The following is a 25033-nucleotide window of genomic DNA, read 5'->3' as shown; positions in this document are numbered from 1 at the left end:
ATACACGGAGGTGCAAACGCCGCACACTTCGACGAACGATAAAGAGAGACGAGAGATATTATCCCGTCGACGTGAGAGAGTGAGAGTGCAGGTACTTATAACTCAGTAGTGGCAGTAGTACTTGACGCAACGGACGCGGTCCAGTCTCGGACGTGGAGATGCAACAGTTCGGACGGGCGTCGCAGCGACTCGTCGGTAACGCACGGACGAATATCGTTCGCTCTCGGGATGCTCGCAGGACTCACAACAAACCCGCGTATAGTAGTAGCGCGAGCTACTCGTGTGGATAGCGCAGCGAGACTAACTCTAGTCGCGGCTTTCCCGGCCGTCGGCACATCGTTGTCATATCTCGCCAACGCTGTGCGGCCAGGCGGCAACCGCGCTACCTATGCTCTCACTCTCTCTGTCTCTATCTTGCCTCGTCTCTCGTTCTCACTCGTTTCGGCGCTCGTTGGCAGCTTGCTGAAACAATAATCTTATTACAATTAGTACATGATTAGCCGTTAGACATTTGACGTGCACTCGGCCGTCACAGTACATATGTAGTACCTTACCTCTGATATAAAATTGTTTAAAATTTCTTGTATTAATAACTGTTTCTATTTCATTTTTATCCATATTTGTATTATTGCTTATACCAGTTATTTTTATTTTTGGATTACCTTGTTGTTCTATTTTGATTTCACAGTTTTCCAAATTATTTTTTAATGTAGCCTCCACTGTTTCTATAGTTTGTGAATTCATACAACTAATTTCAATTACACTGTCATTCTTCTTGCGAATGAACTTAGTTTGAACTTCTTTCTCTGTGACAAGGCAGCGCGTCAGCAATTCCATTGTATTACCCTGGCTGGGGTCATTGGCCTTCATTGTTATTCTTGGAATTCGCTTCGGTTTTGGTTTAATTTCACTCATCACTCCAGCATATGTTTTCTTATTTACCTGTGTTTCAGTTTTTCCAACTTTTGTAATTCTATAATATCTTTCTGTAGTTGATTTTATCTTGTAGTTCAGCAACTAGTTGTTTTAATAAGTTGTTTTCAGTTATGAGATTGTCTATGTCACTTTCTTCACCATGAATCGTTGAATTATGTTTTTCCATTGTTTTATTTTGTAATTCCTGAAGCAATTCTCTTCTGATTTCTTCAGTTTGTTTCATTTTTATGAGTGCAATAACTTTTTTTGCCACATCATTTAGCATATGCTCACCAGCGTCTGTTGTAATATCTCTCAGTACATGTTCTGGGCAGATTATTAGGTGTTCATCAACATATTTAGGTACTTTCTTTTTATTAAAATCACTCTTGTAATATGCGTTTCCGCATATAATACAAATCACAGTTTTTACTTGTTTATCAGGATGACACTTATAGTATTTTAAGTCGGACTTATCCGACGGTGGTTTAACACTCTCGTACATCTTAGTTGTTATTATTTAAACAAAAATCACATGTTTATCACTAGCTATTTATATATATAAAGTTTTATATACTGCTCCGAGCAAAATGGACACGCGCGCAAAACACGATGACCGCTCGCTCCGAGCGCTGCTGACAGAATATAAAAAGACTAATCATTAAATATATTTATTTTTGCTATTAAAACGAAATAACTAAGTATTATTATTGTAACTTTCCTGCACTACCTGGTACCCCGGCCCTCTTTTATTATATATTTCAAACATAGAATAAAATTTCTATATATGATCTGTCGTCATAATTACGACACAGATCAGCAAATGTGAACTACTCTTCAATAAAAGCTAAATTCATTATACGCACACGGGACTGAGAAGAGTGGTACCGTTTCAAAATATTTAATTGCAGCGTTTCTTTTATATCGACCGAATCTACTGATTACATTTTATGATATACATGAATACATGAAACATTCGATATTTCATATTCACATTTCATAACACATAGTTTTAAAAGAAAGATCATAACAGCACAAAAAATTTGCAGCATTTCTTTAATCTGGACAAAATCTGCAGATTACATCTTGTGATATGCATGAAACCATACAGAATTCGTCATTTCATATTCACAAACACATAGCTTGATAATAAAGATTACACCTACACAAATAACTTTTAGCGAAATACCTTTTATCAAGACCAATGCAGATAGCATGAATACATACAGCAATCGTCATTTCATATTCACAAACACATAGCTTCAAAAAAAAGATCATATCTAAACAAATAATTATTCGCAGCATCGCTTTTATCTGGACCAATCTTAAAATGATGGCAGGCGGACGGATGGACCGACATTTTTTAAGTTCTTTTATTGCTAAAACCTAATTGAAATTCGATAGATTTGACTTTTTTTGTAAACCTGAATGATTTATCGTTCAAAGAACATTTATACCGCAAAATTGATTTAATTTTCTTTTTACGCGATTTGGAGGGTTTTCGCAATATAGGCCAAATATAATTTTTTTTTTATTGTCCTCACAGCTTCCAATCTACCTGGACCAAATCTTGAAAATGTTTTTTGGTAGGAATGTATATTTTTATCAAATGTACCTTTCTATACTATTAAATAAATTTTTGTTTATAAAATACATCCAGTTTTGTGAAAAAAAAACAGAATTAAGTACACTTTTTCAATAAAGAATGTTTCACAAAAAGTGACCAGGTCATGAAACATTTTACATAAATAATATATAGGTATAAAATAATGATACATATTTATATTTATGTAATTTTTTTGGTAGATGATTAGAAATAAAGTATATTTAAACATATATCAAAAACACAGTAAGATTGGTCCAGATGTGTCGGATGCTGTAAATGATAATCTTTTAAGAGAAATATGGCAAATATGTTTATTTGTACTTATAATCTGAATTATTTTTTAAATCATATGGGCCACATGTATGTGTTAGATATATCATTAGTGGTGATCTTGAGATTTGGTCCAAATGAAAGGGATGCTGGGAATAATTATCTGTGCAGAGATGATCTGGTTTTTAAAGATATCTGTTTGTGGATGAGAAATTACGACTGCACTATGTATTGACGCATATCACAAGACGTAATCTACAGATTTGGTCCGGATGAAAGAGATGCTGCGAATAATCATTTGTGCAAATATGATCTTGTTTCATGCCTGTTTTTGCAAAGAAGCCTAGTAAAGATACTCTTATAAATGATTATTTATAATTATATTAGTTGTAAATTTGCTCTCTGAGTTTCACAGGGTGGAGACTGTCGTTAATTATTAAATGCAACATTTTTAATAATAACGCTTGCATTACAAATTATTTAGTAATATGTCATCAGATTTAATATACACACACACACACACACACACATATATATATATATATATATATATATATATATATATATATTATTGAATTTATCAAGTAAAATAAACTCAATCGATTTTAGAGTAAAAATATCAGTATTTATTATATCAAAAGGAATATAAGTTGTAAGAAAAATGTTGGCGCAGAGCAGACTCGAGAGACAGAGGTCTTTCCTCGTCGAGTGCTAGGGCTGAACTGAGGGCTACAGTCTGCAGAGGGCTGCACACGCAGAGGACTGCAGCTTAGATGCATATTTCGCCTGCATATAAAAAAGGTCCGGAAGCATTTTATTGCACATCTGGACACATCCTAATCCGCGGACCGGGGACGGCGCGTCTCGAAACGGTCAGCGGGAGAAAGGTTTATTGCATTACCTGGGTGTGGGGTTTTTCCCTTAATAGCAAAATGCTTAAAATATAAAGCCGTGCTCGTGCACGTATTTCTCAACACACACATATATATATATATATATATATATATATATATATATATATATATATATATATATATATATAATTATGAAAGTGTATATATATTCCTACAAAATAAACTTAACGATTACTTATCTAATATTTATACAATTTATTATTACGTATATCTAACATTTGGATTTTGAATATAGTTTCTGTGGCGATTATTTGGCCAATATTTTACATTTCTAATTTTAATATAATTATGTTAAATTCACATTTTATTTACAATTATCAATATGACATATGATATTTAATTTCAAGTGATAACTTAGTTATTCAATATCTAATTTAAATTTTAGTAATGTACTATTAGTGGAGATAATTTAGCCGATCAAAAAAAAAAAGTAATATTTTAACAATTTATAATTAATGGCGATTACTTAGTCAATCAATATATGATTTGTAATTTAATTATGTATAATTAATGGCGATTACTCAGCCAATAAATAAATAACTTAAATTTTAGTAATTTATTACTATTAGCGGAGATAACACAGCTAATTAATACATAATTTGTATTTTAGTAAAGTATTATTTGTAAAAATATCTCAGCCAATCAATATATTATTTAAATTTTGGTAATGTATAATTAAATTAGTGGCGATTATTTGACCAATCAAAAAATAATTTAAATTTGAGTAATGTGCTATTAATGGAGATAACGCTGCAGATTTCAGTAATTACTATAAGTGAAGAGTTTTCAGCAAATCAATATACAATTTATACTTTAGTATTGCTGTATTATTAGCGATTACTCAATCAATCAAAAGATACTCCATATTTTAGAAATATTTTATAATTAATATAATTAATTTCTAAATATTTCAGAATAGACTACTTTTTACATTCGTATTTGTAATATTTTTGTATGCAGATTCATCACTTAAATTTTTAATTTCTCTTTTGATGTTGTTCTTGATATTGCAACTCCGTGACTAAATATTGGAGTGGATAAATATAAACCAACTTTGTCAATCGATTAGCCTTGAAATTTATTTACTGTCATAGCAAAGCTAAGTCTTATTAGAAATTGCCTTCTAACCATACCAAAAAGTATTTCATCTAGTGATGGAGCTAAATCGATACGAGGCAATAATACTTGTTTACCGCAATATTTTCCAGTAATAATTTCTGTTGTAAGAACATATTGTTTCATATCTTTAATTATCAATCTTGTACCATTGCAAAGACCACTATCAATGTCCAAATTTTTTAAGCAACTAATTATTGCATTATTTTTTAATATTATTTATGTAGTGGCAATCCATTAGGTGTTAATAAATTCAAAAATTCTGTAAGTATCGTGTTTGTCAATTTGTCATCTGCGTCACTTTGGATTCGATCATCACTATAGTATATATAGTGGTCTCCATATATTCTTTCAACTATACTTTCATTAATTTTTAGTACATTAGAATTTAACGGTGACAATATCACTTTATTTTTTAAAGTCGAATCATTAGGATCAATTTTATGTCCAAAAATTTCTGTCATTAAGTCATTTTCACAAATGAATTGTTTTGGTATTTCTCTTATATTATTTCGTAATTCTTATTTAGTCATATTTTTGTTTACGTATAGAAGGAACCAATTTTTAAATTTATTACCTGGATTTTGTAACCGTAGATTCTCACTTAATGAAAGTCTTGAAATTTTTGACCATAAAAAACTCCTTTTTACACATGTTTCAATGATTTTTGTTCTGTTTTTATGCCGTACTATAGGCAGGGTTTGTCTAAAGTCACCAGATGTTACAATAACTTTCCCTGCAAAAGGAAGGTCATTTTTACATATATCACGTGTTACGAGTGAAGAGTACAACGAAAAAGTGACGGACCCAGGGTTGAACCGAGATCCTCTGGCTTGCAAGGCAGACGTTTTGTCGTCGCGCCACGGCCGCCACCACATTCCACTCTTCTACTCGCTTTCTTATAGTAATTAGACACCCGTGACGAGTATCCACACGTGACACGTCCAGGGTCTAGACGGATCGACGCCCCCGTCGATGCAACGCGCGCAGCACTGCAGCGTAATTCTTCTATTATCGGCACGTGTCGCTCGGATCCTCATGATAATTTCATTCTTCACAGGACGCAACACACATATTAGACGCATTATATATTTTTATTTCACCTAGTAGATAAGACAGGTAACTGTGAACAGACAGTCCAATTGTAGACAACATGGTAAGATCCCACTTCATAGACACCAGAAAATGTTACGAGTAAAGAGTGCAACAAAAAAGTGACAGACCCCGGGCTTGAACCGCGATCCTCTCGCTTGCAATACGCAGACGTTCTGTCGTCGCGCCACGGCCGCCACCGCATTGCACTCTTCTACTTGCTCTCTTATAGTAATTAGACACCCATGACGTATATCCACACGTGACACACGAAAACATTTATCAATTGCTTCAAAAGCATGTTTTGAAACAATTGATATTTCATCCCGAATTATAATTTTTACATTTTTAATATGGTCAACAAATTTTTAATTAGGGCAAAAATTACACTTTATTTGTTCATTAATATTTAATGGTAATTTGAAAATACTATGGACAGTTTTTCCATTAATTAATAAATTAGCAGCAATAACAGAGAACCACACACACGCACACACACACATATATATATATATATATATATATATATATATATATATATATATATATATATATATATATATATATATATATATGGTGCGTTCCACGTCAAACGTAACAAAGCTCTGCCCAAAATTCCTTTTGATCTAAAAATTTTTTAAAATATGGAAAATTTAGCATTTTTGTTCTCTAACCTTAAAAAATTACTACTTTACGAAATGATCAAGCAGTCAGAAATCACAGGGGCTCTGAAAAATTCTAAGCAACGACTATTTTCATGTATTTTGAGCTGCTGAACACGATACCGGCCGTCTTTTTTACCGATACCTCAAGCGCTCGTCCCTAACCTCAAAAAACACCCCCCAAAATTGCTTTTTCACGCAGTTGAGAGGTTTATCCTGTGATCGACGGGAAGAAAATTATTGACAGAGAGTATTTTTATGTATTTTGTGCTGCTGAACACGAAACCGTCCGTCTTGTTTACCGATACCTCAAGCGCTCGTCCCTAACCTCAAAAAACCACCCAAAATGTCTGTTTTACGCGGTTAAGAAATTTAGGTCTATGGGAAAATTATTGACAAAGGCTATTTTTATGAATTTTGAGCCACTGAATTTGAACACGAAGCTTATTTCTTTTGGTTTCTATTAAATAAGTACATTCGATTAAAACCAAATTCCTTTAAAACCTAAATAATTAGATGGACTTACCTTTACTTTATACCTGTTAAAAACATTTTTGGTCGTGTATACTGATTCATGGATTCAAAGAAATAAATAGATGAAATGGACTGATTCCTTTTGAAAAATGATTGAAATACCTGTCATTTTAGAAAATTTATTGATTTAATTAACTCAATTACGCCAATTCCATATGGCGTACATAATGACCAAATATTACTAAACTTCATAAGTAATCAGAACAAAGCCGGCGTTGTAATTGAATTTATTCTGAAAAGCCTTAGTTGGGATATTCTAAAAATTACCAAAATAAAAAAGAAATTTAGCTGTTTAGCTATAAAATTATACTACAAATAGTAGAGAACCGTAAAGAAGCATGCTTTACAAGATTTTACAGATTTCTACCCCTTTATATTTCATATTTTTTTTACGTATTTCACATTTTGTACATCAAACATCTTCTCTAATTTTTTATTTTTCTGCACTTTGACATTTTTAAAGTTTAAAATTTTTTTAATTTATCAAATTTAGAAATGTTATTAACTGCAAAACAATGTAAAAATATAATAATAAAAATAAATATAAAAAAAATGTAAAAAGTGTATGATTCTGTAAAAAACTGTAAAGCATAGTCTAAATACAAACAATCTTTTATAGTGATTAACTATTTTTATTAGAATTTTATAACAGTTTACAGTTTTCAACTTTATAACATTAAATAAACGTTTTATCAAATTAATAAAATCCAAAAAGTGTGGACATTTGATCGTTTATTTATCGTTTTTTCCAATATTTCTTAAACATTCATTCCAGCGTTTCAAAGTGTGGTATTAAAAGTTTTTAAAATGTTTTTAGAACAGTTTCATGTTAGGGCTACATTAAAACATTCACTAAACATATTTATTATTTATTTTATCATTATTATTGCCAATAAGATATTATGTTTGTAGTATACTTAATACTATCAAAATTTGGTAATATTTTGATACTTACTAATGAGAATTTTTATTGTAAAAAATATCAAAATATTTAATTATATTTTAATATTTTAATTTTTAATTTTAAATATTATGACATATAGTAAAGTTAGTTTACTTTACTTACTTTAAAAAAAAGTAAAAAAAAAGAAAGTAATGCGGGCTTTGTAATAAAGATAGTCTCAACCCTGTAAAACGCAAGGAGCCTTCATAGGAATCAATAAAAAAATTGCACAGTATAAACCATATTATCAGTAATTAGTTACATTATTTAAGTGCACTGAAGTAAAAGTTAAAAAATAAAATTTAGCATCAAATTCAGTGTAAATACGTAAAAATACTCTCTGTCAATAATTTTCCTCCCGTCGATCACAGGATAAACCTCTCAACTGCGTGAAAAAGCAATTTTGGGGGGTGTTTTTGAGACAAACGCTTGAGGTAACGGTAAAAAATACCGTCGGATTCTTGTTCAGTAGCTCAAAATATATGAAAATAGTAAATGCTTAGGATTTTTCTGAGCGCCCGTGATTTCTGACAGCTGGATCATTTCATAAAGTAGTAATTTTTTAAGGTTAGGGAACGCGTAGCTCCGTCTGGGAACAAAATTTAAAAAAACGCCCCTAAATTATTGAAAGTACATAAAAAATGTTAAATGATCGATATTTTTAAAAATTTGTAGATCGAAAGGAATGTTGGGCAGAGCTTTGTTACGTTTGACGTAGAACGTCCCATATATATATATATATATATATATATATATATATATATATATATATATATATATATATATATATATATATATATATATATATATATATATAGGTGGTTCTCTGTTAAATCAAAAATAAAAAATTTTCAATGCACCTGAATTTTTTCAGATTTTTGAATTACCTTTTAGCAAAATGGTAAGGAGCCAAATATGTCAAATGTCAATTTTGGCAATGTTTGGTTTTCAGCACAAATTAATTAATTCATAGCTCCTTAGGGAAGCATTTTTTGCTATAGACATAAATATATTTTTTTTGTAAAATTTTCTCACCTCTTCAATAAAAATACCCTTAGTCACACACACACACACACACACACACACACACACACACACACACACACACATATATATATATATATATATATATATATATATATATATATATATATATAGATCCGGAGTACGACCACCAAAGTATATCCATGTCTATAGCAAAAAATGCTTTTCTGAGGAGCAATGAATTAATTAATTTATGCTGAAAACCCGAAAATTTACATCTCTGGCTCCCTACCATTTTGGTAAAAAGTAATTTAAAAATTTGAAAAAATTCAGGTTTATTGTAAACTGTTTTTGGAACATATTTACCGTGGGTTGAAAATGAAAAAAATTTTTGATCTTTGATTTGACAGAGAACCACTCATATGTATATATATATATATATATATATATATATATATATATATATATATATATATATATATATATATATATATATATATATATATATATATATATATATATATATATATATATATCTTCCTATATTATATAGTCATTTTGGCAAGACTCCCCCCCACCCCTCCACCCCCCCCCCCCACTACCCCTCCACCACCCCCCACCTTGGCCCCCCCACCAAAACACGTAAAATTCTTTCATTTTTCTGTTATTTTCGAAAATCTCAAAAACCCCCCACCACCCCCCCACCACCCCCCTGGCCCCCCCACCACCCCCCCACCAAATAACATGACTGCTCTCTGCGTTATCGGGCTTGAGACCGTCATACTTTCACAACGCTATTGCGTAGTAAAATAAGGCCGCATTAACAGTCCAATTAAATACAAATTTATAACATATTATGATTAAATAGATTTAAATTGGATAATATTAAATAGAATTAAGGTTTAGGTTAAGGTAAGAAGTATCAGTTCCAAGAGAACCAGATATTGAAGATCTACCTCTAATTTTATTTAAGTTATAAGATTAAAGTTAATTATTAATAACGTGTAAATAAGTTAGGGAATAATTGAGTTCAAAGAACTCAAAGAACCATCAGAACGTATAATCATTATAGATGATTCACTGATTGAATAAACAACAAAATGGACAAGATAAGCGAGATCAAAGACCTCGATGAATTTTCAGGTAATATGAGTAGTCAGACAGAACTAGAGAGACAGAATAAAGAGACAGTTTTCCACACCACCCAAGGGGTACTGTCAAAAGTACATTTTATTAGTCATAATACAATGTACTTTAGGCGCGTTGATTTTTTTTTTGTTTTTTTTTATTTTATTGTATAAAAATTACCAATAATTTCATATAATTTCATGACATGATCAAATTATACAGTACCCGCAAATAATTTAATTTTCAGGATCACCTCACGTCTCCCAATGGCGCGCAACTCGAATTTTATAAAGTCAATCATTTTATAGATGCCTTTTGCGGCACAAAGATTTAAACATTAAGAACATTAAAAAAAATTAAAATTAATTTAAAAAAAAATATATATATAAATTCAAATGATGAATTTCAAGCGTCAGAAAACTTCAAAAACTAGCTAAAACTATTTTAAATGCCATTAATAGTAGAAGTTCAATGTTAAACAATACTTTTACTTCCAGTAACAGGTTTTCTTATACAATAAGATCGATCATTTTCAACCATCCAGAACATAATTATCAGTTCATGAAAATAAAATTTTGAAGATAAAATCACACAGAAACTACAATAGGGGGTTGGCGAGCGAAGCGAGCAGGGGGGCGGAGCCCCACTAGTATATATATATATATATATATATATATATATATATATATATATATATATATATATATATATATATTGTAACGGTTGACAGTGCAATTAACGCACGTTGAGCACGTTACGACGTCTCTCCGGGACAGAATCAACATTCTGTATAATACTTCTGTTGTTACAGCTACTAAAGGCGCAGCATGTGAGAGAGTAAGAGAGACAGAGAGAGAGAGAGAATAAGCATCGAGAGAGATTTAAATTCAGCAACGTACAATGTTGCCACCTGCTCGTACACTGCTGTCAAGAATTGACAACAGTGTGTCAGAGGGCATAGGTAAATCTGTGCTCGCGCTAGCGAGCCATTCCGAGTCTGTCTTCGCTCCGCTCCGTTTCGCGAATAGACACTCTGCGATTGCGATTATTGTGGCGAGGGTTGCGAGGTCAACCGAACCGAGGACAATCCGTCCGAGACCATCTTCGCGTGGGTTAGAACGGCCATGCCGGCCACGTACATCTGTAAGTACTAGTTCTTATCAACTCTCGCTTACTCGGGCGACTTTAAGCCTCCTCTCTCTCTCACCTCGACTACATGCTGGTAGCTGGCATGCGCCCGTCTGGCGCGCTTGTGTAAGCCAAGCACCAATAAACAGTTAGTCTAAGTTTTACAATAATCCGCGAGTGTTCATTGACTTTTCCTCCTTTTGAATCCACGTCCTGAGTACTACTATCACCGCCGCGTGTTCATACGTCTTTACGTCCGTGCGCGGATAGATTATAGTCGGTAGAATCTAGTGCCTTCTGCACAGCCGACGGAAACGGTGAATAGTAGCATAAACAACAAACAACTTAAAATAATACCACGTTGGGCGCCATTTATGACGGTAGCTCGACCTGATATATAAGCGATGCAGTTTTTAATTATGCATAGTATACAGGGTGAGGAAACAAATTTTGAAGCTTTATATCTTTGAAACGAACTGGTTACATAAACAGCCCAAAGAAAACGATCAAGGTGCTATATAGTGCTAACAAAATCCAAAATTTGAACTTGATTATTGCCTTTTTACTCCAGTTATCGCGTCACGTGGAAAAACGACGTTTTTCAGATTTTGATGTTTTTCTCAGGATCTGCCAAATAAAATGACTCAAAATTAAAATGGAGTATAGCCCTAATAACTTTTAATAATCATGTTTCTTTTTTTAGAAAAATTCAACATTTAGTTTTCGAGTTGAAACAATTTCAAAAAATTGCGGTTTATGGTGTATAATAAAAGAACGACTTATTAATGTTTTTAATAACTTTATTAGAAAAAACTAAAAAATCACTATAAAAAAAGGCTGCCTATTCATTGGCACGTAGCTTCCTCCAACTAAATTTATAGGTCCAATAAATAAAATATTGTTTTAATATGTAGTATATCTGCATACTAATGTATAAGGCGGTTTTTAATACATAATTTAATGTATAAGTTTTGGATGGGTCATTGTCCAAAAGTTTGCAGAATCCTCTGTTTTTTTATTATAGAATACGAACACTGCCGTCAATTTTTTTTTCACAGAAATTCACGTATATTTACATGTGTTCCTAACCAACCTAACCATCATTAAACAACTGGCTATTCATTAGATAGGTCGCTCGCGCAATTTTCGAGAAAGCGATTTTTACATTTTAGCTCTTTACTTGAAAACCGCTTGACAAAATCGTTTGAAATTTTAGCAGCAGATAGTTTTTTTATGGTGAATTATCAAATAAAATTTTGAAGCATTTGACCACATTGTTTTAGAGATATCACGAATCAAAAAATTTTCCAAAAAATTAAAACCTTGATATCTTACGAACCATAGGGGTTTGAAAGCTGTGCAATGAACTGAGCCAAAACACGTAAAATATTTACTTTTTCCCAAAATCACAAGTGCAATAAGGCCTTTTTACGTCCGTAAAGGAGGTACAAAAAAAATTTTTTTTGTGTTTTTGATTTATTACTGAAAAAATAAGTAGTCAAATCAGTTGAAATTTTGATGGGATATAGATTGACACGTGACCCATGGACATCATTTTTTCCCCGAAGTTATGATGTTTAGTTTCAGAGATATGAATTTTATCTGCCGAACAAAGCGGTCGATCCCGAGGACCAAACTATGACAAGTAGTTAATTTTATTCTCTTTCAAATGCATTATAGCTGAATTGTTTGTAACAATGGGATGATTGAAAAAAAACAACGCAAAATAGTGTTTTTCGTACTGCATTTTAGGGCATCAGTGCTCCGAAAATCAGAAGTAATTAAGTATAAATTAGTCAAATATCATTAAAGAATTAGCGAATAAACTCAACGCCTGGCAACGTATTTTACTTAAGCCGCTCGTGACTAAATATGTGCGGCGGCGAATACCACCTAACCTTCCAATTTGAGTCTGTCGAGTTTATGTACCCCCCCTGGTAAAAATAACTTATTAAATCCGATTCGAAAGATAATAGGGTTTAATTGGATTTCTTAATCGGAAATTATCGAATTAAAACCTATTTAATCGATTAAAATCTATTTAACCTGATTATAAGTTTTAGTTTAAATAAAATGTTATATTTGTTAAAAAATACACCTGATTGAATCCGATTTTTCCGATTGAATCCGATCTTTTGAATCGGATTTAATAAGTTATTTTTACCAGGGCCATTCGCATCTAACAGTAACATAGGCATAAAAATAACTTTTGTATGAACTCTCCCCAGATTGCTATAGATTTATAATACATTAATCATTAATAACCGCATTTTGTTAATATATCTTTTTATCACCAGTAATTTCAATGTTCGCTCGCTTTACCGAAATACCGACGCCTATGATCTGCTGCGTTGCAGCGCGGGAATATCATAGGCGTAGAGAGAGTTCTCCGTACAACCGAAGAGTTGCGATCCGGTTGTGTTTTACCAAGTTTTCCCGACTAAAACGAGCCCCGTTACAATGCGTGATTTTCTTACAAGACTTTACAGACAAAGATTATGTAATTTAATGCTATAAGTGAATTAGATTATGATATAAAAAATGTTAGAAGTTACATAAGATAAGACATTTGAAATTATCAGAGTAGCTCTGACAACTTTTTAATTTAAAAATTATTATAGAATAAATACGTACTAATACAATTTGATTATTTTAATAAACTTCTTTTATACTTTTATACCTGTAAAATTGTTTCAAAATTGAATGTAAGTCCATTCCATAAAGTAAATTCACCACTAGATGCACCAGTAACAAGTCGCCTTCCCTCAGGTGTCCATGCCATGCAAAAAATAGGACATCGCATTTTATTTGTAGCAGTTTTTACAAATCTTGTTGTAACAGAATTCATTGGATTATCTATATAACTAGGAGGTGGTAAAAGATCAGGATAGTAGATGACATCAGGTTGAAGTGCCCGTCGGTCCCTACAATCTCGTTGCCAGACGCGATTCTGTAATTAGAAATAGAAATAAAAAACATTGAAAATAATATTTCTTTCACAGGTGCAAGAAACAGGCTCTTTTTTGTGCATGAAAATTGAATAAAAAATCGAGGTTCTTTCATTGCGGAAAAAAATAGTATATTGTTTATCAAGGGCGTAAACAAGGCTTTTTAAGACCGAGTGTGGAGATTGCAGTACGAGTCGAGGCGAGTAGCAAGGTAAGTAGTAGTAGGGTGTTTACGAGAAGCAGAAGAAGTAGTGCAATATCCACACGAGGTCAAAAAGCGCGCTTAGTTCTTGGTGCACACCATAGTTTTTGTAACGCCTCTATTGATTTCCACGTTTTTTGTGCTTATAAGCTGAAGTGAGGTGACTTTTTTGACACGGCACCTGAAATTATTTAGTTCTTTATATGATACATATACCTCTGTGTGCGCGCGTGTGTGTGTGTAGGTATAATAGAATAGTATACTCTAAAGTCTAAAGAACAAAAACAGGCGCTAGAAAGAATAAATGTTTCGATATCTTCTTTGGAAAAGTATAAATCAATACTTTTATACTTTTGACTAGGACAAAAAGAATAAAAGGTACAGTTTATTCTTTTGTAAAGAATAAAACGTAAAGTTTAATCTTTTTAAAGAATAAACCTCGCAGTTTAATCTTTTGTAAAGAATGAATCTCACAGTTTAATGTTTCATAAAGAATAAATTTTTACTCCGCCATTTTAAAAGAATAAATGTCACAGTTTATTCTTTTGCAAAGAATAAAATGCATAATTTAATCTTTTCAAAAAAATGAAATATAGATGACCGCCAGTATACTGGTGGGAAAATGAAATTGACGCTGCCCGCAGTGAGTGTCATCGAACCAGAAGACGGGAACAGCGGGCTCGGAAGAAACACTACAAGACTGGTCGAGGTAGAGAAATAGTAGACGCCCTTAACAAAAAAAATGGAGGATGCTAAACGAATACTAGAGAAAAAAATCCGAGAAAATAAACGACGGTGCCTTAAAGAGTTACAGTACCAAGTAATAATGAAGAAGATGAAGGGAGGTTATATTCCCCCTTCTAAAAGCCCGGAATTGCTGGACCGTATTGTGACCACAACGTTTCCCCTTCAGCTAGAAGTAACAGCTACTCCTGAAGCGAAGTCAAATGACGAAATTATTCCAACAGTCACCACAGAGGAATTATTGGCTACGTGCAAAAGAATTGGGAACAACAAGGCTCCAGGCCTGGATATCATGCCCAATATTGCATTGAAAGAAGCTATACAGGCACGCCCCGATGTCTTTGTGGACCTGTACAAATCATGTCTCGAAGAAGGGACGTTTCCTAAGAACTGGAAGAAGCAACGCCTGGTGCTACTACCAAAAGGAGATAAGCCACCTGGAGAAGCTGCCTCACACAGACCACTCTGCATGCTGGATACCTCGGGTAAGATTTTAGAGCGCATAATCGGCGTTAGAATGGACCAAGTCATTAAAAAACCAGGTAGACTAGCGGAATATCAATACGGCTTCAGGAAAAAACGCTCCACTCTTGACGCCGTAAGCATAGTAGTCGACACCGCTAGAACTGCAATAAAAGGGAAAAGATGAATAGGAGGAGCCAAAAAGTACTGTGCTATTATTACACTAAATGTTAAAAATGCATTTAACTCAGCCAGCTGAAGCAAGATTCACGAGGTACTACGGAAAAAAGAGGTACCCGCATATATAAGAAGGATTATGTCTGACTACCTGAAAGACGAAACCCTTTTGTATGACACAAGAGCGGCACGAAATCCTATCAAGTAACGAGAGGGGTCCCACAAGGGTCAGTGCTTGGCCCATTATTGTGGAACATCATGTACGATGGAGTACTTGGGCTAGAGCTACCCGAAGGGGCAACGATTGTAGAATTTGCAGATGACATTGCAGTAGTAGTAGCAAAGCAAAAGGAAGAGGTTACGGAAACCGCTAACGAGGCAGTAGGTATAATCCACAATTGGCTGAAGCAGACTGGACTTGAGCTCGCTAGCCATAATACGGAGGTTATCCTTATATTTAGTAGAAAGAAAATGGAGACAATAACACTGACAGTGGACGGACATGAAATAGACTCTCAGCCGACCATTAAGTACCTGGGAAACACCATGGACGCCAGACTAACGTTTAAGCAGCATTTTAAGAGGGTGAGTAATAATGCAGCAAAAGTCGATACTGCACTATCGCGACTAATGCCAAATGTGGGTAGACCAACGCAGGGTCGAAGGTTACTTCTAGTCAGTGTAACTGCATCAATTATGTTATATGGTGCCCCAATATGGGCGGACGCTATGTTGGTGAAATCCTACGCACGAAAGCTGTCAACAGTTTATAGGAGAAGTGCATTGCGGGTCGCTTCTGTCTACCGAACAGTATCAAAAGATGCAGTGTGCGTTATCTTAAGTATGCCGCCTATTGACCTTCTAGCAACAGAACGAAAGAATATACACGAAGAATGCCGGTGTGGTGACAATGCTCAAAACGAAGTTTGGAAATCCGCGAAGGAACAAACCCTAGCTAAGTGGCAAACACGATAAGACTCTAGTGGAAAGGGGCGATGGACGCACCGCCTCATACCACGTATTGTTAGCTGGTTCCAATAGACGACACGGGGAAGTGAATTACTACCTTAAACCTGAATTATACCGCTTCAAGATAGAAGACAATCAAAATAGCCCAGTATGTTTGGAGGCAAACGAAAATGTGGAGCATGTCTTCTGTGACTGTTCGCGATACGAAATGGAACGAAACGAACTAGAGTGTTACATTCAGACTAGGGTGACCCCCGAGTCAGTGATGACAGCTATGCTAGCGTCGAAGGATGGCTGGTGCGCAGTAAACAACTACGTAAGGACCATTTTCAAGAAGGTTAGAAATTACGAAGAGAATAGAAGGGAAGGACAAGACGAAACAGCTGAGTTAAACTGTTGCTAGACGAAGGACACTAGGTAGTAGATACGCAACACTCCTCGCACTGATGCAGAGGAACGTAGGTCACAGAGCTAAGCTCTCACTCTCGTGCCTAATGCAGAGGAACATAGAAGCTAGGGTTGAGTACCTCTAAGTGCTCCTCAGACCAATGCTGAGGAACGTAGGTAACTGAGACTTTCTCACCTGATGGAGAGGAATGTAGGTGTCAGGGATGACCGGTCGAAGCAGACGGCTGCACGATGCAGAATGAAGAAGACGAGTTTGATTCTTCAAAGGGGAAGCTGAAAAAGGCTAGTTAACATGCCCTACGGAAGTATGGTTCAACGATAGTGCCTGTGGGGATCCTGTGTCGGAGGGCCACTTGTGCAGAGCTTGCTCTGCCTACGTCACATAAAAAAAAACACTTGCAGGTGCCGTCTCAAAAAAGTAATCTTATTTGTTTGCGTGCGTGCGTGTAAGTACATGTTTTGAGCATTTTTACAAATTTTCCATAAAGCGTTTCAGGTCTGAAAACCGCGGAAATCGTGCATGTGTTCCAACAACTATTTTTTCCTTCGCTGTTCAAAAGATTTTAAATTTTTTAAAAACTGTTTAATGTGTGCAAAATTTTCAAAATAATAAACATTAAGAAATATTTTTAAAATGTTAAAAATGAAAATTTTTTTAAGAATGTTAAACATTTAAAAAGTTGTATAAATATTAAACTTTTAAAAATATTGAAAATTTAAAAAATTGTTGAAGTATTGGATTTTCTATTCCTGTTTCATACCCAATAACGAGCCTATTTTCCTTGTCCTTGTCGAAAAAAGGTGTGCAACAAGGGGAGATGGCTGTTTTTAGTGAGGATGATGATTCGAACACGAGTGATTAGTCTAGAGCGCCATAGTCAATTTGCTCTCCCCCCCCCCCTCCCATAGTTGCACAATATAATATTCCTCAATGATTATTGACCAACGTTACCTCTATCGTTTTGATGATAGCTGAATTGTAATCTACAGTTTTCCGCATTACCGACTTACGAAGTCTTTTACCATCAAATTCATCTTGTAAAGATTCTTGCCCTCCAGAAATATGTTTAGGAGCGTGATAAGGTCGAAAAGGTTTAAAAAAACCTCTGTTCGACTCTCTATGATTCATGTATCGAGGTTGATATGTTGAATTTGTATTTATCATTGTTAATACTGGAGGTGGAGCTGATAAATTTGGAGCAGTCGGTGGTGGAACGGACATATTTGGAAGACTAATAATTGGAGGTGGATTTGCAAATTGCATATTTGATGACATTTTATATCAGTAATTTAAATTCTGGACTTCCTTGAAATGTTTATAAAATTGCCTTATTTATTTTACCTAAAAAAAATTAACATGCATTTATTACCTGATATAAAATAACAACTGAAATGGACTGCTTAATTAATTTTGTCGCAATCCAATTGCAATGTTCCAGGATCTCTCTAACCGAATAACCCAAAACTCACTTGGATTATCCAAACTAACTAACTAGTAACTCAGTCTATTCTGACTGGAAATATTTATATCAGAATCATATGGTAATTATATGGTAATCATGGCGCCAAACATACTATACACGAAAATACCCTCCACAAACTTATCAAGGGGCGCGGTAGCGCCCCAATGGCACGTATAAGTTTTTATACACTGTGCCGTCGGGATTTTCCTACACGGAAAAATTATACACAGATTTTTTTACATAAGAATTAATTTTTTCCAACTCAGGTATAAAATGGACAATTTTTCATGCCAGAAAGTAGCGTAGAAAATCGTGCATTTCGAGCGTAGTTAGAAAAATTCGAGTTGGAGCAGGGAGAAAAAAAATTCTCCCCGCTGAAGCGATTCAGCTGATTGAGAATCGAGATGTACAGGGGCACGAATATTTGAACCTGGCAAAATTAAAAATATAATAATTTTTCCCAACACGCGCATAAAATAGGCCTTTTTTCATGCCTAAAAGTAGCGTAGAAAATCGTCCATCCCATGCGTGTTAGAGAAAGTTTGAGCTCAAGCGGGGAGAAATTGTTTTTCTTCCGTCTGTTAATACCCGTTTCCCAAATATCTCAAATTTTCTCAAATTTTTTGTGCACGACTTAACTTTACCCAACTTTCACGCATAAAAGAAGTCCCTTTCATGCCCTTGTTGAAAATAACACAGTGTCTAACACGGGAATAAAAGCTATGTCAAACACGCTTGACATAGCTTATTTTCTCTCCTTGTTGCACAATATACTATTCAACTACATTGTGCACGACTCGAAATGTACGATTACTAACGCTACCTTCATGCATAAAAGAGAATCCTTTCATGCCCTTGTTTAGAAAAATCCGGCGTGGGACATAGTACATTGTGCACCAAGGGGAGAAAATAGGCTATTTCAAGCGAGGGTTTGGTGTTCAGCACGAGACGTAGAACTGAAAACACTTTTTATACACACGCTTGACTTCTTTTTTTATTTTCTACGCTACTTTCTGGCGTGAAAAGAGGTTCATTTCATGCCTAAATTATAAAAAAGCTATTTCAGACTCGGGTGAGGTGTTTTTAGCACTCGTCTACGTCTCGGTGATCCTCGACTCCGTCTCGTGCTGAACACCTCAGCCTTGCTTGAAATCGCTTATTTTCTCCCCCTTGTCGCACAATGTACTGTTACTCCACTGCAAAACTCTATACAAGTTTTTAAGCATTGAAACAATTGTATAACAATAACTTGAATGCTTGTGCAGAGTTTTGCAGTGGAGTAATAGTGCATTGTGCAACAGAGGACTAAAGTCGAAGATTATTTCCGTGGATGGATCTACTGCCCGAGCGAAGCAAGTAATTTATTCTCGCACGTGCGGGAAAAAATATATAAGGGAATAAAAATCTACTTTAGTTTCAATTATCAGGAAATAAAGTGGCTATTTATAGTTAATCCACGAATAAAATTGATTCTTGTGTATAACGGGGTGGAGTTTTCAACAGCAGTCGCGCAGACGTTAGCTGCGTGCAGTGCAACTGCCGTCGGGACAATAATCTCGTGATAATTGAGACAAGGTCTCGTTTCCTCGCTAGGTGTCGAGGTTCGTAATGAACTGGCCAAGGTCGAGTAACAACTAGCTGCAACTTTTATGCACGTGTATCGTGAAGCGAATTGTCGATTCCACTCGCTCTCGGAAATCAGCTCAAGCCCCAGGACGTCTCCTTCGCAGGCAAGGTAGCGTAGTCGCAAGATAAAGAGGTTCAAGGAGATGACGCACGAAGAACCTTTGAGTAGCCGTAGTCTCGGAAAAGGTCACACACATTTCAATTGAGCGCGTCTCGAGGGTCAAAGGAACAATACACGCGATCCAGCTGTACAGTAAGCTAGCCTGAACGAATCACGCGTACTAAGTCTCGCGCGCGAAGCTCTCTCTCTCTCTCTCTCTCTCTCTCTCTCTCCACTCACCCTCTCTCGTTGCTCTGCCGCTGCTCACCTGTAATATGCAACTATTATACAGTAATATGATATAATTATTGTATGCTGGAGAGGTTATGACGAGTTAACAACGTTCCTCGTCATATTCCCCCCCTTCCAGACGCTGAGTAACCGAAAGGCGTATCAGCTTTCCAAAACATCTCTCACCAGCATGCAATTTTTATGAATAATAATAAGAAAACGGAGAAAACAAAAGAAAACAAAATAAATCGTGTAAATAAAGAAAAAATTGAAGTAATGAAAACTGAAAAAAATACTTCGTTATTTAACCAATGTATTGAGTACCAGTCAAAAGAGAAAGAAAACATGTATAGTTTTACCTCCTAGAATTGAAATGGGGTATGGAGCAATAATAAAAAACTCTCCAGATCTCTTTACAAATATATTATCTTCCAGATAATTTTTGGTTTTGGCGAGACGCTGTCATCGCCCACAGGGCGAAATTGCTTATCATTTTGGTGTGGATGGGGTGTGTTCATCCCGGCGAGAGCACTCCCTGCTTCGCATCACAATAGCGAGAACGCACACATAGCAACGGGGCATGCTTGTCTCCTCTAACTTCACTGCCCGGATCTTGGCGAGCCGCATCTGCTCCAGCAGATCGGTTGTCTCGCGGTCTTGGCGCTCTCGCTGCTCCCGAAGCTTTGCCCCTGTTGGTGGCCTCGACGAGTTGGGGATAATCCTTGCCAGCTTTCTTCCCTCCTCGCCGTAGGTCTCGAGGAACCGGTCGAGGTCGCCGAACGCCTCGTCCTCGGCCTTGAGGTACTCCCGCTTCAGAGCTCTGGCTTGTTCGAGGTGCGCCTTGACCCTAGCCCACTCTTCGGCTGCTGGTTTTAAGGGCGACCACTGTATTAGCGTGCGGGGCGTCGCTTTCTTGCGGAGACTCTGATTCGGCGTCAGATGTTGTGGGCGGCGGCAACTCAGCTGCCTTCGCCTCGACGATATCGCGGCTTGGCGCAGTGGACGACTCTGTCTGTTGAGGGATTTTAACGCGCCACAGCCTCGTCGCCGTCGATCCGGGCCGTCCAGATTACCAACTTTTTGTCGCGTTCTTCTTCGTAGAACTCTAGTTGGGGAAACCCGGGGGAGGAAAATCGAAGATTAGTATTCCGCCTACCTCATCCGTGATATTAAAAGAGAAATGGAAAAAAAAGGAAAACAAGAAGAAGAAAATGGACACGAACCGATTTCAGTTTTACTTCGAACGAGATCGCATGCGTCGCAGCGAAACATCTATTTGCGGAGTTGGCTTTTTCGTTGTGCCTTTCGGTCGCTCGCGTTTTGCTTTGCTGACCTCTACCGGAGGAGCGTCAACCGACGGAGGGCTACTAGCTTTCTTGGCACGTGTAACTCTAATTGAACGGCGAGCGACAACTACGCGCGTTTTCCTAGGTCTACCGCGTTTACGTGGCGCATCCGCGTTTACAACATGATCATTTGATTGCGCATTTTCGCTAGTAGTTTCCTCTTAAAGATCTTCATCGGTGGGTGATTCTTCTCCATCTAAGTAGCGTTTTAATTCGACGACATGGATTTCTCAAACACCTCTCCAGTGCTACTTTTGAGTCTGTAGACATTCTGACCCAGGCGAGCAGTGATTTTAAACGGTCCCCCATACTTCGGAGCTAACTTGGCGTTAATGCCTTGAATAGCTGATAACAAAATGCGATTGCGCCTTCAAACTAAGTCATTGATTTTGAATTCGACTTGTCGGCGTCTCGCGTTATAATACTTCGATTGTCGTTCTGTTGCACATTGCGCTCTTTTTGCGGTGATAAGCCGTAGGTCGAAAAGTTAACGCATCCGCTCTTCCCACTTACTCAGCGCAAGCTGTTCGGCTGCCTCTCGAGCGGCTTGCTCTTCTGCTCATTTGGTATTATGTGACGGAGTCGGATGTCGTCCCATATTGAGGAAAGCAGGACTGACTCCCGTAGACTCTTGAGTTGCCGTGTTGTATGCGAAGGTCAGTTCGGGTATGAATTTATCCCAATTCTTGTGTTTGTTTTCATCACTATCGTCTTAAATATGCGATTAACCCGCTCTACAGGGTTCGCTTGGTCGTGATACAAAGGTATTGTATGATGTTTCGTGACATGTTTTTTAGAAATTGGTCAAGAAATTTGTTACGAAATTCGGTACCGTTACCGGATAAGACAGGTTACGCATATTGCCCAGCCATTTCATACTAATGTGATCGATGATGACTTGGAAGTGATAACCTTCCACATAAGGACAAAATTTCCGAATTGCTCATATGACAGCTAGGCACTCTCGTTCAGTAACAGAATAATTGCGCTCCGCTTTCGATAGGGTGCGGCTTGCAAAACTCACGACTCTCTCGTCTCCATCGATGGTCTAAGTTAGCACAGCCTCAATGCCGGTTTCACGTAAGTTTGAATGACAAACAAGTCATTAAAAAATGGACGGTGCAGAACTGGAGCAGAAGCGATCAGCGCTTTTATCTGCTCGAACGCTGCCTTTTGAAAGTCGCCCCAATGATATTTGACACCTTTCTTTGTGAGTGATGTCAACGGGTCGGCGATAGTCGCAAAGTTGTTTAGAAATTTTCAGTACCACGAAGCCATCGCAAGGAATCTGCGTAACTGCTTTAGATTCTTGGGTGCCGGGTATTTCATGATAGGTTCGATTTTACTGGGGTCAGGGCGAAAACCATCGCGATTGACAACGACTCCCAGGTATTTAACTTCACTACAACAGAATTTACTCTTCTTTCTGTTGATCGTTAGACCGGCTTCACAAATTCTCTTGAGTACTACATCAAGCCAATGCAGGTGCTCTTCGAAGCTGTCGGTCGTGATAATAATACCATCCACCATGCGGCTCCTAACTCCGGCCCTATGACTTTATCAGCCAGCTGTTAAAAGGTTGCTGGTCCACCGACTACCCCATAAGACATCTGAGTGAACTCAAACAGGCCTTATCCATCGGTATCGGATGGTATGCTGAGCTGAAGTCGATGGTCGAAATATAGCGAGCATGCTGTAACTTATTCAAAATGGCATCCATGTATGGAAGCGGGTACGCACTTGCTTTAGATTCGGCATTGAGTTTCCGATAGTCGATGCAGATCTGTAGGTACCGTCAGATTTCCGCACCATGACTACTGGGCTCAACCAGTCACTATTGGATCGTCGTATTATTTCTGCCTCTAACATCTTTAGTACTTGAGCATGCATTTCCTCATCTAATTTCCTCGATACTGGATAATATCGCTGCCTAATGGGCTATGCGGAGCCTACATCTATAGCATGTTGAATCAAAGTCATGCAACCCAGTACGGTATCTCCTTCTGGAAGCCATCTATCCAAAACTTCTTCTAAGCGAGTCCACTGCGTAGGAGTTACATCTGCTAAACCGATGGCCGCAAGGGAATTAGCCACTCCATCCGTAAGAGTGGAAAGTTCTAAAGGGACTGAGTTCTCTATTCCCTCAATCTTTAGTCGATTTTCTCTAGGCAGGAGTATTGGATTGAACGCCCGCATAAAATCAGTGCCTAGGATACATTCTAAGTCCAACTGACTCATAATCATGACTTTTGAATAACGGCGCTGCTCGAGGAGATCAAATACCAACTCTACGTGGCCGTAAATTGGCACTAATTGTCCATTCGCGAGTTTCGCACCTGGTCCCGTATAAGGAATTATTGATTGGCCACAAGTTGAAACTATCTGTATGCAAATAGGGCCAATAGCAGCGTGGTCGGACCCTGAATCACAAAGGGCGCCCAGTCGAAATACACCAATCCCAACTTAAGTCCACCAGCAACTGTAGTCTATGTCGAAAGGGGAATCTCCTTTCAAAATCATAATTTCTTTACCTCCTGTCTGCCCTAAAGATGAGTTTGAGGTCCCTTGGGTGTACTCGGGAAACATAGAGACCCCTTCTACTGTTTCCCTTGACCTTTTCCCGCCTTCAGCGAACATTCTGGACAAGACTTTTTATAATAGCCGGGCCAACCACAGCCATAACACTTGACTGAAGACTTGGCTGGACCATGGCTTGCTTAACTCGTGTTGTGATTACTAGCAGGCTCTCGCCGCGGTTTTTTCATCCGGCACCTCTTCGATGGATGTACCGAGGATGTACTTTTAGGCTGATCTCTCTTGCCGTTCCGCCTGTTCCCTCCAGCTTTTATCGCCAGTTGGGGCTGGAAGCCTTGCGAATTCGCATTGCCAGGAGCGCTAAGTTGCGCTAGCGCCTCCATAAAAGCCGTAGCGAAGTACGCGGCCACTGCGGGTATCTCTGTCACTTCGGCGACTGCTGAGGCGCCCTGAGGCGCAATCTTCTGCTCCAGTGCGTCGATTTCTTCTTTGTATGCCACTTGTGGCATCAGACACACTTCTGGCGGCGG

The 25033-nt window shown here is 36.8% G+C and overlaps 1 protein-coding gene across 11 annotated transcripts in view; it reads right to left on the bottom strand.

Moving 5' to 3' along the window:
• LOC100114982 overlaps window positions 1-25033 on the bottom strand; it is a 361219-nt gene that overhangs the window by 276730 nt on the left and 59456 nt on the right. For 6 of the 11 annotated variants that reach the window (XM_032601291.1, XM_032601292.1, XM_031933482.2 and 3 more), the window contains 2 exons: window positions 18155-18544; window positions 13973-14242 (listed from right to left, as the gene is read on the bottom strand). In XM_032601291.1, coding sequence (XP_032457182.1) covers window positions 13973-14242; window positions 18155-18478 — 594 coding nt within the window. In that variant the 5' untranslated portion in view covers window positions 18479-18544. The remainder of the gene's footprint in view (window positions 1-13972; window positions 14243-18154; window positions 18545-25033) is intronic. The other 5 variants (XM_031933494.2, XM_031933493.2, XM_031933492.2 and 2 more) reach the window with 1 other exon arrangement.

Source organism: Nasonia vitripennis (assembly GCF_009193385.2).
Source record: "Nasonia vitripennis strain AsymCx chromosome 1 unlocalized genomic scaffold, Nvit_psr_1.1 chr1_random0004, whole genome shotgun sequence".
Classification (NCBI taxonomy): Eukaryota; Metazoa; Arthropoda; class Insecta; order Hymenoptera; family Pteromalidae; genus Nasonia; species Nasonia vitripennis.
The sequence above is the reverse complement of the archived record's forward strand: the minus strand, read 5'-3'. Positions and strand labels throughout refer to the sequence as shown.